Source organism: Canis lupus, chromosome 14 (assembly GCF_003254725.2).
Source record: "Canis lupus dingo isolate Sandy chromosome 14, ASM325472v2, whole genome shotgun sequence".
NCBI classification, from domain to species: domain Eukaryota; kingdom Metazoa; phylum Chordata; class Mammalia; order Carnivora; family Canidae; genus Canis; species Canis lupus.
Genome location: NC_064256.1, coordinates 44,038,430 through 44,054,998, shown reverse-complemented (window position 1 = coordinate 44,054,998; position 16,569 = coordinate 44,038,430). Strand labels below are relative to the sequence as shown.

At 38.0% G+C, this 16,569-nt stretch overlaps 1 protein-coding gene across 2 annotated transcripts in view; it reads right to left on the bottom strand.

Annotated features, from left to right (window-relative positions):
- Positions 1-4,459, bottom strand: part of PPP1R17 (protein phosphatase 1 regulatory subunit 17) — a 43,739-nt gene extending 39,280 nt beyond the window's left edge. Inside the window, exon 1 of one of the 2 annotated variants that reach the window (XM_035698659.2) lies at positions 4,265-4,459. In XM_035698659.2, coding sequence (XP_035554552.1) covers positions 4,265-4,434 — 170 coding nt within the window. In that variant the 5' untranslated portion in view covers positions 4,435-4,459. The remainder of the gene's footprint in view (positions 1-4,264) is intronic. The other variant, XM_035698658.2, reaches the window with a different exon arrangement.
- Positions 4,460-16,569: the final 12,110 nt, after the last annotated feature.

The following is a 16,569-nucleotide window of genomic DNA, read 5'->3' as shown; positions in this document are numbered from 1 at the left end:
ATATATTATTCTTGCATTTTTATGGAGCCTATGTAAGTGCAAGTATATTGATGGTATTCTATTACGATTTGCTTTTTAAAATTTTTTTTAAAAAAGCTTTTTCAGATCCACTTGTGATGTAATTAGTTGTATGTATTGGTTAAAGAACAGAAAAACAAACAGCATTCTAGGTATGAAACAAAAGAAATTTAATACAGGGCATTAGTTCCATGGACGATAAAAGAGCCGAGAAGTAGAGGATGATGAAGCAAACCAGCTTTTAGCAACAGCACAAAGACCCTCCACCACTAGGGTGGGAAGGATATAGCAGGGAGTCTACCCTCAGCCCAGAACCATGCCATCTGGTGAGACCTAGAACTGTGTCAAGAGCTGAAGCCATAGAGAAAAGAATCGTCTGGTGGAGAATGGCAGAGATGTGGCCCATCCTAGAAGAAGTCCACTAAAACAGAGAAAAAAAAAAAAAAGAGAGAGAGAGAGAAATAACCTGGATTTCTGTTTCCTTCCACTCTCCAGCTTCCGTCTTGTATATCTGATTGGGGAGGATGCACATCTAACCAGAAGTCAGTTGGCAAAGGAATCCAGAAAATGTAGTTTGCAAGGGCAAGGAATAGATCTGAGGACAAAGAGGCAACAAGTAACTATAATTCATTCATTTTTCACTGTTGCATAGTATTTCATTGAACAACCATTCTGTGGTTCATTCATCTATGCTACTATTGATGAACATTTGGATTATTTCTGATTTTTTGCAAGGAAGCAATGCTTCTGGAAACATTCTTACTCATATTTTTTGATCCATATGTATAAGAGTTTCTCAAAGATATACTCCTGGCAATGAAATATCTGTGTGATAGGGTATGCCCAGGTTGGACTCTTTCAGGTAATTACAGACTCTTTTCCAAAGTTCCTGTAGTAGAATACATTCTTTTCTTTTTTAAGATTTTATCTATTTGTTTGTGTGTGTGAAAGATAGAGAGAGAGAGAGAGAATGAGAGAAAGAGAGAAGGAGCTGGGGGTGGGCCAGAGGAAGAAGTAGAAGCAAACTCCCCATTAAACAGGGAGCCTGATGTGGGGCTTGATTCCAGAACCCCAAGATCATGACCCAAACTGAAGGCAGACCCTTAACTGACTGAGCCACCCAGGCACCCCAGAATACATTTTATTAGTGGTGTTTTAGATTCTGTTTTTTCAATATTCAAATATCACTGTGTGATCCACTATTTAAATGTTTACCAATCTGATGAGTTAGAATTTTATCTTGTGGTTTTATTTTGCATTTTGTTGGTTACCAATGAGGTTAAGTATAATTTCACATGTTATGGGACATTTACTCTTTCTCTTGTTCATGTATTTTGACAACTTTTAATCCTTATCCTTCTTTTCATTATTGATTCATATTAGTTTTTTTTAAGAAATCCGTTTTGGATTTTGATCTGTACCAAGGATATGTGAAGCAAATATCATCAGTGTTTTGTGAGTTTTTTCTCTTTTCATGTTGTCTTTTATTGAAGTCAGATGTGAATTATTTTGATTTCTGACTTGTCCAGTATGTATCCTGTTTAAGAAATATTTTCCCACTGCAAGACCATAAGGGTATTTTCTAATATTGTATGCATTGTTAGTCAAGGCTAAATGCAGGAAACATAATCAAGATATTTTAACCTGAAAGTGGTTTAAAAAGGTGTTAATTCTGATCAGATCTGGATCAACCATCAAAATAAAATCTATGATCCAGAATCAAAAATCTATTACACAAAACTGTCACAACCACCTAACCAGCCACATCTTGATAGCTCTGATGCATGGTGGCCGAAGAATGGAAGGGAATCCAGGCACTCCTGCCATCACAACTGTCCATTCCACCAGCCAGGCTGCCTGCTGGACTCTCCCTGGGCTTGCCTGAAACAGAAAGCAGCCTAAAGAAGCAGGTATATGGCCTTGGCCTCATTGCTACCTTCTAAATCTCATGTCAGTGCACCTAATTGATTAAACCTAATTTTTATCCTGTTTCTTAGTTACTGGGAGTTTGAGAATTAAAAAAAAAAAAAAAAAAAAGATTTCTGCAATACAGCGATATCCATCAGAGGAAAGTGGAAATGGATTCTGAGCATCAGTCAACTACATCTTCAAAATCTTGCACAGTCTCATCTTCCCACCTATATCCTTAATTCATGTGCTATTATGCTGTCAGGAAGGAATCTTACTTTATTTTTTCACATGGATGACCAATTTTCAGAGTACCATTTCTTGAAAAAGTTATTCTTCCTCTACTGATCCTCAATGTTATTTCCATCATAAGTGAAGTTTCTGCATTTGTGTGTTTTTTTTCTGGTTTCTCTGTTCAGTTCTATTGGTCAGTTTTTCTGTCTCTGTACCAACCCCACACTGTATTGATTAACATATCTTTACATATTTTTTGATATCTAGCAATATTTCCTTATCTTGATCCTTTACAGGGGTGCTTTAGCTCTTCTTTGGGCCTTTGCCTTCCTTTTTTCTTTCCTAACATTTTATTGTTTACATTTCCAAACATATAAAAAGTTGAAAGCATTTTACAGGGAATATATATATGCCTATTATCCCAATTTTATCATTAACATTTTATTATGCTTGCTTTATCATGTAGGTATCCACCTATTTATCCTCTATCCTCCAATTGACATGTATTGCTTTTGATGCATTTCAGAGTATGTTGCAGGCAAAACTGATGTATGATGGGGAAAAAGTCAGAACAATGGTTGTCTCTGTAGGGATGGGGCACGGCTCAATGGGAAAGAATATGAGGAAGCTTTTGAGATGATCTTGGTATTCATTATCTTGATAGTAGTTTGAGATGCACTTTGTCAAAGTCATTGAATGATGTAGTTAAGATTTATGGATTTCAAATATGTTTAAAGGACAAAAACTATAAACACATAATAAACTCATCAATGGGACACACACTTCTACCTTAGCAATTTATCCTGGATTTTCTTTTAACTGCTCGCTTAATGTGTATTCCCTGTCCTTCTTCCACATTGGACTCTTAAAGCTTAGACTTGAATTATGAATTCACAAAGATATTATTATCTCATCAAAGTGAAACTATTTTGAGAATCCATTGATGGGCAATGGATGGGTTTATTAATAAGTGATATTGAGGCAACTATCAGTTTGGATAAAAGGAAAACTGGTCTTTACTACCCACCTTACACGAGCACAAATTCCAATATATTAAAAATAAAAAAATAGTACAAGTATTAAAGAAAATACAGGTAAATACTATATAATTTTGAATATGAAAAATCTTTCCAAGTTAACTAAAGCAGAGGCTATGAAAATGAATAGTTCATACAAAATTTAAAAACTGATATAACATAAACACACTTAAACAAATTCAAAATTCAGATTCAATTTGGAATGAATCTCCTTACCTATAAAGAGTTCTTACATATCAAGAGAAAGAGATATCTTTAAAAAAAAAAAACGATTTTATTTATTTATTCATGAGCAACACAGAGAGGCAGAGACTTAGGTAGAGAGAGAAGCAGGCTCCCTGTGGGTAGCCCGATGTGGGACTCAATCCCAGGACCCTGATATCATGCCCTGAGCCAAAGGCAGACATTCAACTACTGAGCCACCTAGGTGCCCCAAGAGATATCTGTTCCCTCTTAAAGGACTGAAAATACATATGGACAATGGCTAGACCACATATAAAAAAAGAACTGTGACTTACAGTCTCTGCAGCAATCAACCTCAAATGGCCATGACTTGGTATTTACTGTCACTTTCCCTAATTTTTGCTCAGCTCCAACTCAGGGCTAACCAGACAAGATCAAATACGTTCCCCAAACCAATCATAGGGATGGCCCACTTATAGTTAGTTCATTTCCAGCTTCACCATGCCAACAATTCCCACCCAGAGCACACTTGAAGGCTTTCTTTTATTTCACTACAAAGCTTTCCCACTTGCCTGCCTACCCCTGAGTCACTGCCAAACACAAGTGATGGTGGCTGACTTCTTGTTATAGCAGGCTCTGAAAGGAATAGTCTTTGCTCACTCTCATGTGAGTGCTCTTTGCTTATTTCTACACTCCCAAACCTGTACAAAGAACGTGGAAAGGCTATTAAAAACCAGGAAAGAAAAAAAAAGAAGAAGAATGAAGAAAAAAAAGAGTCAAAAGTATATATGTTTGATTTTGCTAATATTGCCTTGTTAGGTCCCTGTTAGATCTCTGGGATTCCCTGACAGAGGTTTGGGAATCTCAGAGCACAGGGGACTTACAGCTTGCTTCCCATTTGAGCTTCTGGTTGACCACCTATGTGTCTGTCCCATGGGTATATGGAGTGGATACAACAGAAATGCCAGCATGGTAGACTTAGGTGGACAGAGGGTCTGAACAGGGACCCATGATTCCCTTCAGCCCAGGCATGATGTTGAAGACAGCCAGACATTCCAGTGTGCCCCAGTTTGGTGATGGGTGAGGGATGGGGTGGGGAATGCAAAGCAGGTTCAGAGCCATTATGATCATGGCACAAGGAAATTAGTGACCAGTGAGATACAATGGAGCTTTGTGACAGATGTGGTAAGAGTCTCATAGCAGTTTATAGACAGGGCCTGGCCTGGAAGTTCTTTTTTTATTTATTTTATTTGAGAGAGAGAGAGAGAGAGAGAGAAAGCACAAGCAGGCAGAGTAGCAGGCAGAGGGAAAGGGAGGGGAAGAAGGGCCTCAATCCCAGGACCCTGGGATGATGACCCAAGCAGAAGGCAGACGCTTGATTCACTGAGCCACCCAGGCTCCCCTGAAGTTCTAAGGTTTCTTGCCAGTCTACTTTATTTTTTTTTTTAATTTTTTTTTTTTATTTATTTATGATAGTCACAGAGAGAGAGAGAGAGGCAGAGACACAGGCAGAGGGAGAAGCAGGCTCCATGCACCGGGAGCCTGATGTGGGATCCGATCCCGGGTCTCCAGGATCGCGCCCTGGGCCAAAGGCAGGCGCCAAACCGCTGCGCCACCCAGGGATCCCGCCAGTCTACTTTAAAGCATTGCTTGATTTCTCTAGAAGACAATAATAAGACAAAAGTTATCAGAGAGATTAGGGCAAAACAAAGTTCACAGGGAGAAGTGCAGGATCATAAAAGAGAGAAACTGGAGGAAAATTGCACTGAAGCAGGGGCAGGTTTAGAATTGATAAATAGGCTCTGAAGTGGGTACAGTCACCAGTGCTTGGGTGTGGCTCAACCTTATGGAGGAGTGGGCATGTGCAATATGAATGTTTGGAGCTGGCTGAAACACTAGGTGTCAAATCACTCATACTTTCAAGGTTGATTGGCTCTTGACATAGAAATATCTGGGTCAGCTGGAGAGACACCTTGGGACTTGTTGCGGGATGGGAGGAGGGCTGGAGGAGTCCCAGGCGAGACTCAGACACTCCAAGGTTGAGCATAGTATTCTGCTGAGCAAATCTCCTCTATGAGATAAATTGAAGAACAGGAAATGCAGGGGTGGGGGTAGGGGTGGGGGTGGGAAAGGCGGAGCTGGGGGGCACTTTGCGGTCTTTTATTTTTAAATTATATTTTATAATCAAAATGTCTGTAGGCAGCAATTTAACCCCAGGGAAAGTGCCCACTGAAAATTGTGTTGAATAGCAGGCATCGAATCTCATTACATGAGTAATGGTCTAACAAAGCCTGCCTATTCTCTGCCACCCACTTGAGCTTGCACAATGCAAATAACCCCTTAGGCAAGAAGAGGAATCTAATGCAAATGCTGTTTTTCTACAGATGCCTTATTGTTCGTTTTCCAAATATAACCCCGAAGACTGGGGTTTGTTTGTGATGTAGGAAAATCATTTGGCTGCTGTGAGCTAGGAAACTGGTGTGGAAAGAGTTGTCACAGACACATGAAGTGGTCTAAGTTTTACCTTGGCAGTGCTATTTGGAGTGAAAAGCAGGTTTTGATACTAAATTGGGATAATGGTGTTTTTTTTATATGGACTAATTATATAAAAGTCGTCTAAATTTTTCATTATTTCTAGACTGTTCTCCTGTGACCAGCGATGTACAACTTGTTAGAGATATTAAAGGTTAACAGAGGGTCAAATATTTTGGCTAGTGTCTTTTTCTGGGATAACTCATGAGAACTGTTCTGCTAAATATAAAGTGACCTTGTCTTTTGTTTATGATTAAAAGAAGAGAAGAGCAGAAAAGAACAGATAAGCGGGGGAGGAAAGGAAAGAATAAAGAAATCTCCTATTTTTCTGAGTGTTAAGTTTTGGCTGGTCTCTCTGCTTCCCCTTATGCTCTCTGAGTCAATCACCCACGAGGTGGCCAGATTCATCTTAATATGCCTCACATCCTGTCACTATCCTACTTCAAACCCTCCAATGACTTCTCTTTACATTCAAAATAAAATCCTAGCTCCAGCCCCCCCAACCTCCAGACTTAATAGACCCTATCAGACCTGGTCTCTACTTGTTTCTCCTTCTCTAACTAGCTCCAACCTTACTTTCTGTTCTTCAAATAGGCCAAATTTATTCCCATCTCAAGTGACTTGCTTCCTGTTTCCTCCCTGGAAACACTTGGCCTCGAGTGTTTGCATAATTGCCTTATTATTTTTTAACACTTCCTTAAAAGATATATTTTACATACAAGTGGACAATTTAATGGTTTTTAGTATATTTATAGAGTTGTGCGACCATCACCTACAATCTCATTTCAGGATATTTTCATCGCCTCCAAAAGAAATCCTGTACATTAACAGTCCCTTCCGTTCCATGTCTCATTCTTCAGGCCTCAACAACTGATAATCTAAGTTCCGCCTCTACAGATTTGATTATCCTGGACATTTTACACTAATGGGTTCATAAAGTATATGGTCTTTTTTGGCTGGCTTCTCTCACTGAGGATGTGTTTGAGGCTCACCACGTTGCAGCAAGCATTAGTAGTGTTTGGTTCTTTTTTATTTTTAATTAATTAATTAATTAATTAATTAATTTTTGGTTCTTTTTTATTGATGAAGAGTAGTAGTCCCCGGTATGGATATACATTTTGTCTATCCATTCATCAGTGGATAGAAGTTTGTGCTGTTTTTACTTTTTGGCTCTTTTTTTTTTTTTTATTTTTTTATTTATTTATTTATTTTTTTTTTACTTTTTGGCTCTTATGAACAGTGCTTCTCTGAACATTCATGCACAGGTGAATGTTTTCATTTTCTTGGGTACACAAACACGGAACTGGTGGGTCAAATGGCTATCCTGTGTTTGGCGTTTTGAACAATTGTTTTCTACAGTGGCTGCACTATTTTCCATTTCCACCAGCAATGTTAGAGGGCTCCAATTTCTTTACATCCTTGCCACCATTTGTTATCTGATTGGTTTTATTCCATTATTCCGGTCTGCAGCCCAATGACAGAGCTGGTCCGTCTTGGTGAACAACAGTACAGAATAACCTCTGCAGTCACCATCATGTTGTTTTATGTGCCGATTACATAAAACCACTTATTATTTGAAATTTTATTGCTTTTGTTTACTTGTCTATTGCCTATTTGTACCTTGACCTTACCCCTCTAGAATGTAAGTCACATAAAAGAAGATGTTGTCTATCTTAATTTGTATGTATGTTTGAGGCTCTACATTGATGCCTGGCATATAATATGTACTAAATAGCTATTTATTGAAGAAACTAGCTATCTAAGTTGGTAAAGCATCATATAATTATCAAAGCAAGTTTGGGAGAATTTCCTCAAAATATACATTGACACGGGACAGAGAGCTGCCTGTGATATAATCTGTGGAATTTCAGGACGGTTGTTTCACAAGTGTATGTTTAATATTTTAAGAAACCCTTACACTGTTTTCAAAGCAGTAGCAGTTTGCATTCCCGCCAGGAATGTAGGAGACTTCCAGTTGCTCCAAGTCCTTGCTGGTACTTGGTCTTGTCAATGTATTAGCAGTATCATTGTTATGGTTATTAATATTCTAGTAGGCGTGTTCTGGTACGTTGTTATGGGTTTTTAATTGTGGTTTTAATTTGCCTTTTTATTTTTTAAAATTTATTTTTTTTTAAATTATTTTAAAAAATTTTAAAAAGGTCTTATTTATTTATCTGAGAGAGGGAGACTGAGAAGGAGAAGTAAGCTGCCCGCTGAGCAGGGAGCCCAACATGGGGCTTGATCCCAGGACCCTGGGATCATGACCTGAGCCGCAGGCAGTTGCTTAACTGACTGAGCCACCCAGGTACCCCTAATTTGCCTTTTTAAATGACTAATATATTTTTTAAAGATTTTATTTATTTATTCATGAGAGAGAGACAGAGAGAGAGAGAGAGAGAGGCAGAGACACAGGCAGAGGGAGAAGCAGGCTCCATGCAGGGAGACTGACGCAGGACTCAATCCCTGGTCTCCAGGATCACACCCTGGACTGAAGGCGGCGCTAAACCGCTGAGCCACCCGGGCTGCCCAATGACTAATAATTTGAGTCTCTTTTCATGTGCTTATTTGTCATCCATCTGTTATCTTACGTGAGGTATTTATTTGAAATTTATGAGGTTTTTTTCCCAGCTGGGCCGTTTGTTTTCTCATTATTGAATCACAGCAGAACTTTACATATTCTGAATGCTGGTTCTTTATTAGATACATATTTTCTAAGTAGTTTCTCCTCACCTAGAGCTTGTCTTCATTTTCTTTCCTTTTTTATTTATTTATTTTTTTTTAATTTTTATTTATTTATGATAGTCACAGAGAGAGAGAGAGAGAGAGAGGCAGAGACAGGGGCAGAGGGAGAAGCAGGCTCCATGCACCGGGAGCCCGATGTGGGATTCGATCCTGGGTCTCCAGGATCGTGCCCTGGGCCAAAGGCAGGCGCCAAACCGCTGCGCCACCCAGGGATCCCTTCTTTCCTTTTTTAAAATTTATTTTTATTTTTTTCAATTTCTTTTTAGTTTGGACACTGGTCTTATTCTCTCTCTTTAACAATCAACTTCATTTTCTAGAAATATTTTCAATTTCCCAAAAAATTGTGAAGATGGTACAAGAAAGTTTCTTCCTATGTGTCTGAACCCAGTTTCATCTATTATTAATAGTTTACATTAACATGGTACATTTCTTGCAACTAATGAACCAATGTTGATACATTATTATGAACTGAAGTCTATACTTTATTCAGAAGTCTACATTTTATTGCTTAGTGTTTACCTGATGTTCTTTGTTCCAGCATCCCATTCAGTATAGTACATTATCGTTGGTCCCCATCTTTCCATAGGTTCCTTCTGTCTGTGACACAGAAGTAAAATGTCACTTTCATGATATCATTTAAGAATATGTAATATCAACATACATTATCACTATTAAGGTTGCCCTTGATCACTGGGCTGAGGCAGTATGTGTCAGGTTTTTCTAAGTAAAGTTATTTCTTTTTCCTCTTTTCTGTACTGTGCTGTCTTGAAGGGTTTTATTGCTCACGGTCCGTAGTTGCACCTGAGGGAGTTACAGTCTACCTCCTTGAGGATGGAGTGTCTACATAAATTATTTGAAATTCTTCTCCATGGGAGAATTATCTCTTCTTCCCATTTACTTATCCATTCAGATCATTTACTTATATTGATGTGGACTTGTGGATATTTATTTTAGACTTTGAGTTATAATCAAGATGACTTTATTTACTTTTTTTGCTCAAATTATTGTATCGTTTTCCACTGAAAGCTTTTTCAGTTGGTCCTGTGTCCCTGTGACACATCTCCATGCAATCAGATTGTTTTTGAACACTTTCTTACTTTCTGGCAACACAAGATGCTCCCGGCTAACCTTGTCTATTTCCTGCCTCAGTCCTAGAATCAGCCATTTCCCTAAACAGTCCTATTTTCTTTCATTGGAGAATAATGTTAGGATTTAAGGTCTACATGCTTGAAGTGATTGTTGCTATTGGAGTGCTTCTAAGTCCTTTCAATTGATTGTGCAAAAAAAAAAAATGTATATTTGCATCTACATTTATAAGGGATATTGATTGGATTGATTGGTAGTTTTTCTCTTGGAAAATCTTTAAACATTTTTTATATCAGGCTATAAAATCAATGCACAAAAATTAGTAGCCTTCATATAAAAAATTGTTTTCCTGCCAAGCTCTATCACAAGAGAGGCAAGGTGGGAGGTTGTCTCTCCTTGAATTCTGAGTTACTTGTTTGCACTGTGATCTCAGTTCCCTCTTTGGCTTATAAAAATTATAATTTTTATCTGGCTTTCCTCACTGTAAGTAAGAGTGTTAAGATTCAGGTTGTTTTTTGTTTTTGTTTTTTCATTTTAAGAAGAAGGGAAATCTCTCAAAAATTAATCCCTAATGTAGCTAGTTAGTTTTGAATTCAGACATTTCATGGGGAAATGATTTACAATCCAGGGAATAAGTTCACATGCTCAGTTTCTATTCTTATTCACAAGACTACAGCAGAGGTCTGAATGTTTTGGGGAACTCCAGGAAACAGGGCCAGTCTGCATAAAGCAGACTAGAGCAGAAGGTGGATCCTCGTGTGACATCAACATCTGTAGGTAAGGGATGTAATTTCTTGAAAAAATTAGTGGGAGTTCTCGTGGAGAAAGTTTGAGAAGGTGTGAGAGAAAGTCAAGTCCTGAGGGCAGGTGAGCAAGGATACCATCTGGTAGGTATCTAGTGAAGAGACCTCCTAAGAAGTACTTAACTTGTAAGATGCTTCTCCTTCAGATTAGGAGAAAAGTCAAATTTGGCATGTTTAAAATGATGTCCCTATAAATTTAATTCCCTAAAGATTATTTAATCAATAGTTCTCAACTCCACGTACATTTTAAAATTACTCAGAGCATTTTTATAAAATATCAATCCTGGGGTCCCAGCCTAAACCAATGATATAAAAATGCCTGGGTGTTTTTTTTTTTTTCTAGGCAATAGTAGCTTTTTGAAAATTTCAGGTTATTTGAATGGGCAATCACATTTGAGAATCATTACAGATGTTTTACTATAATCTGAAAAATCCATATAGGCGTGAGGTCCTAAAGATAAAGGAAACCTGTCCATACTACATTCCGCTGCGAAGCAGGCCCTTGGGAGGAAGTGGCTTTATAATAAGGGGGGTTTAGATAGCAACTTCCATGGGCTAGAGAAGCAAGCAAGAGCCTAGAGTGGGGGAAAAATCTTTGAGGTAGACTTGTATAATACGGAGGTAGGTTTGTTACCTGCAACCAAGAGGAAACTCCTCTAATTTAAAAGGAGATGTAACCCTGAAGGAAGAGTTATAACACTGTCACTTGGGTTGCATTCACTTTAGTAAAGCCTTGCCATGTGTCCTAACATTTTTTTCTCAAGTTCTCCACTGTCTGGTGAAAATGATGATCCTGGGCTCAGAAACGTCGCTGTTGATGGGGAGGTTTTGAAAGATAAAAGCAAAGAAGTAACATGGAAAGGTTATTAGTTGTGTGTGCTTCCCCCCTCCACTAAAAATTCCTTGATGGATTAGATTGTGCCTTATTTGTGTATATTCAATATAAATGAGTGTAGATAAATGATTAGTTATTAATTTTCCTGTCCATCTACTCATCAAATTCTTTTATGAACTTATTATGTATCAGGCAGTGGTTTAGGCCTATGGGTAAAATATAGAAAGGTGACAGACAAGTCTCTTCTCTGTGAAGCTTACAGTCTAATCACTGAACAAATAAATGAAGTAACAAAAGTCTAGATAATAAATGGTTTTTAAAATAAGATTTTATTTATTTATTTGACAGAGATAGTGAGAGAGAGAGAAAGGAGCTGGGGACCTGGGAGAGGGAGAAGCAGGCTCCCCACTGAGCAGAGTATCCAATGCGGAGCTCGATCCCAGGATATTGAGATCATGACTTGGCGCCTAACTGACTGAGCCATCCAGATGCCTCCAGATAATAAATGTTAGGACAAAAACAAAATAGGTTAAATGTATAGAGAATATTCAGAGATATGTGCAGCAAGAAGCCTTATTTTGGATAGGGCTGTAAAAGGAAGACTTCTGAAGGCATCTGAAGATCGAATAAGAAAGTACCATGTATATGTGTGTCTAGGGAAAGTGGAATAGCAAATGCAAAGAAGAAACAGCAAAGGAAATCCCCCTGAAGTGAGAATGGACTTAATTTGTTCAGGACTGGCAAGATGATCCATGAAATTGGATCATAGTGAGAAAGGGAGAGAGTGGCATGAAATGAAGGCCTAGAGGTATGCAGGACTGGGTCATGTAGAACATTATAGATCTTGGTAAGGAGTTAGGATTTAATTATAAATGTACTGAAAACACCATTGGAGATTCTTGTGCAGGGGAGCAAAGCACTTGATTTGCTTTTAAGGGACTACTCTGGCTGTTGAGTGGCAGGGGAACAACTTAAAGAAAGAATAAAATATTATTATGACACTCTATTATGAGCATAAATATCTTGGTTAGGTGAGGTAGATTGAGTATTCCAAGACACAGGATGGAAAAATATTCGGTTCAGCCTTATCTCTGGGATACCATCATGATCTAAAAGGACTCAATTCATCTCTTTGAAGGGAAAAGTTCCTTTGGGATGCAATTCCTGTTGGATGATGTCCCATGCTGTTGGCAAGAGTCTATAAAACACCTTTCCTTCAAACCATCTCAGACATGGTAATCGAGGAGGACTCAGGTACTGCATCTTAATTGCTGTCATCATAAACAGTTGCATCTGGTTGCTGGAGTGCCAGACACATGAGTCTGTGTTCCATACCTATGGTAACTGGAACATCATTTTCTATTATGTTCCATTTTGTTCTGACAGACAAATGATTAATTAGCACAATCAGCATCTCTCCTTGAAAATGGCCATGGATCAGTGTGTTCCTTTCCATCATGTAATTGAATCAGAGCCCACACACCTGTTTCCACTTCCTTTAAACAAACACCTGCCCAATAACCAACACAAAGCAATATTAAATCTCAACCTGCCTTGTGCATAAGTACATCTTTCAACTTGACCTAATCAATGCTGAAAGCTATGGAAACATGGGTCTCAGGCTACATCGTTCCTGATCCTCACATGTAATCAGAGTGTCTGCAGCTCTGGCCCCAACCAGGCTGCATGATGGAGCTGGCCATAGCTATGTTGCAGAGTGACCCAGGGTTTGGCTCTGGGGTCAGACCAGCCTAGGCTTGTACTTGGTTTTTCAGTTGTGTGACATTGACCAATTCACTTAATTCCTGTAAGTCTCTGTTTCCTCATCTACAAACTGAAGATATTTAGACAAATGTTTGTTTTTTTTTCTACATGTGAATCATTCATATAAAAGTTTTAACACAATATTTAGCATATAATAAGCAATTGTTAGCATTATTTACTATAAGAGAATATGAAGAACAATTAGATTGGCAAATTTCAGTTCCGTTAAGAAGAAATAAATGCATGCTGCCCTAACTTTTTCACTGATTACAACCACAAGTCCTGAACAGAATGCATGAAACAATTATCTGATGACTCTGAAAAGTATTTAATGACAAGTCAGCAGGAGAGGAGAATCAAAAACTCAAAGAACAACACCCTATGAAGAAGAGTCTCTGCTTCTTCTCTCCTCCTATAATTCCTGACATAGATTCCAGGGAAGTCTGAATCATGAAACTATGCAATAGGTGCTAATAGAAAATGCTGCAAGAAAAATCTTCTCTTGGGCTAGAGACTGGGAAGGAAAGATTGTTACCTCTTCAAGCCCTACTTTGGACATGTCCAAGTAATGAAGTAGCATTTCCACAGCAGTGGCACTAGCAGCAGCAGTGGAGGTGACATAGGGACAGCAGCTATGGAAGCATATGGTTTGAAAGCTCTTTGCTCTTGTTACTTTGCTCTGAGGTAGACCTAGTTTCAGGAAGTTCCTTATAGTGATTGATGTTAAAACTATGATTTTCCAGGCAGAGCCATGAAAAGGAACTCCTAGGAGTCAGAGAATGGGGTGGATCCACAGAATGGAGGTAACTGGAGAAAGGGACCCTTTAAGTCTGTGTATAAAGTCTTGGGCTCTTCGTGAGTTGGGCATGGATAAAATTAATCATAAGCAACATAGCAAACACTCTGAAAACTGAACTATGGTGTAGACTGAAAACACTCTGAAAACTGAACTATGGTGTAGACTGCCACCTAAGTTTTAGACTGAAATGGTGCATGCACAGGGTAGGGCAGATACCACAGAAAGATTGTGAATACTAAATTGATACTGGAATCACAGAATGCAAATGGGTCAGGACTGTGGTCCAAACCTAGCTAGGTTGATTGCCTACTGAAGCAAACAAATAAATAAAACAAAACAAATCAAGACACTCCCCAGAAAATTTTTAACCCAAAGTTAAACCCAGAACCCAGAGTTTCATAGCATAATATGTCCAGGATACAGTCCAAAATTACTTGATAGGGATTCCTGGGTGGCTCAGTGGTTGAGCGTCTGCCTTCAGCTCAGGGTGTGATCCTGGAGTTCCGGGATCGAGTCCCACATCAAGTTCCCCGCATGAACCTGCTTCTCTATCGCCTGTGTCTCTCCCTCTCTCTCTCCGTGTCTCTCATGAATAAATAAATAAAATCTTTAAGAAATTACTCGACAAAGAATCAAGAAATCGATAACTTTTAAGGGAAGAAGTAATCAACAAATACAAATTCCAAGGTGACCCAGATGTGGGAATTATCAGACAAGGAATCTTCTATAATGATGTACATGAAGTAAGAGTGAACACTCTCAAAAATGGAAAGATAGAAATTCTCAGTCAAAAAACAGAAAGCATCTCAAGAACCAAATGGAAATTTTGAACTGATAGATATTATAGCAGAAATAGAAAGTCAGCTGTAGGACCACAAAAGCAGAAAGGAGATGAGGAAAAAAAAAGAGTCAATAAACTTGGTGGTAGGTCAATAAACATTGTCCAATCTGGAAAACATAGAAGAAAAAATGTTTGATAAAATATTCACAGAGCTTCAAAGAACTGTAGGACAGTGTCAGAGCTTCTTATTTTGTTATTATTGTAACCCTGGAAGGTGAGGAGAAAGAAATGGTGCAGAAATATATTTGAAAAGATAATGGCTGAAAATCTTCCAAATTTGATAAAGGAACATATATTTTCAGATACAAGAAGTTAAGCAAACTTCAATAAGATAAACTTGAAGAAAGCCATGCTCTGACTCATCATAATCAAAGAATAGAAAGTAAAACAATGCAAAAAATCTTGAAAAGGCCGGATGAAAACAACACATAAAGAGATGAGGGAAGTTTTCTCACCAGAAACCATGGAGGCAAAGCAAACAACAAAAAAGGGATAATGTTTTAAAGTGTTGTAAGAAAAATACTGTCAATGCATATTTCCATGCTCACTAAAAATATCACTCAGGAATTTTGTTCTGATATCAGGTCCAGTATTTAAAAAAAATTTATATATATATATATATATATATATATATATATTAGCAAATGCCCCTATCATGTTCTGTGTTCTGGTTATAGTTCTCTGTACAAGCAATTCCAAAAAGATTAAGATTCAACCTCTCTTTTCAAGAAACTTACTCTAAAATCTGGGGGGAAGGTAGAAATGTGAGCAATTAAGTGCCATGTAGAGTTTGGATTTAGGGTTGGAGTCCATATAGGGTACTCTGGACACACAAAGGACAACACTGTTGTCTCTCTATTCAGGTAAAAAGAGAGAAACAGGTATAGTTTTAATAGGAGATTATGTTGAATATTCAAAGGTATGTCCCAATGGTAGGAACCTATCGTGTTTCTTAAACCTTCCAAACTACACACTAGTAAAATAGCCCCCCAAGACGTTAAGATTTAAAAAAGGAAAAATCCTGTGACTCTGATAGATCAACAAATAAGCAATTATTGAAGGATAACAGGAATAAAAAAAAGTGTAGGTACAATTTAAGAATTGTTTTTGTTCCCTTCCATTTTCCTGGTGAAGCACTGAATTCTTGAAATACCCAAAGGGAAATGTCTTCAATGTGATTCTAATAAGAAATCATTTTTGATGTGGAGGGCTCTTCCTTTACTTAATTGGGGGCAGATTCAGAGAGGACATAATCCTATACTAAACTCTAATCTACTACTATTTTAAAATTAGACTATTAGAGACTGAGTTTGGGTAGAGAAAGGTGCCATGAATTTGGGTAGAGAAAGGTGACCTCCATATATTGGCTTCTGCTCTTATTCTCTCAATTCTCAAAAAAAGGCAATTTGACATCATTTTTAATAACCCATAATCCCTGCAAATTTTGGCTGTTCTTTGTTGTTTTAATTACAATTTGAAATTAGATATGCAACCCACCAATCCACAATAAGACGCTCTGAAGCTTTTCTTCTCAAAGGGAAACTACTTTTAATCTTTAAACTCTGCACAAACGTCCCATTTTATTTGACTAGTGTTATACTGCAGAAACGGATTACTTTCCCAACAAAGAAAAAACAGTTTAATAGACCGGATTTTCATGTCATTAGAAAGTCTTCTGATCTTTTTTTTCTCAACAGAATTATTTGTTTTTGAAGACAGAATAACTCTGGTCCTGCAGACAAAAATCCACATATAAGGGAATATCTGTTAAACAAAATCTAATGGGA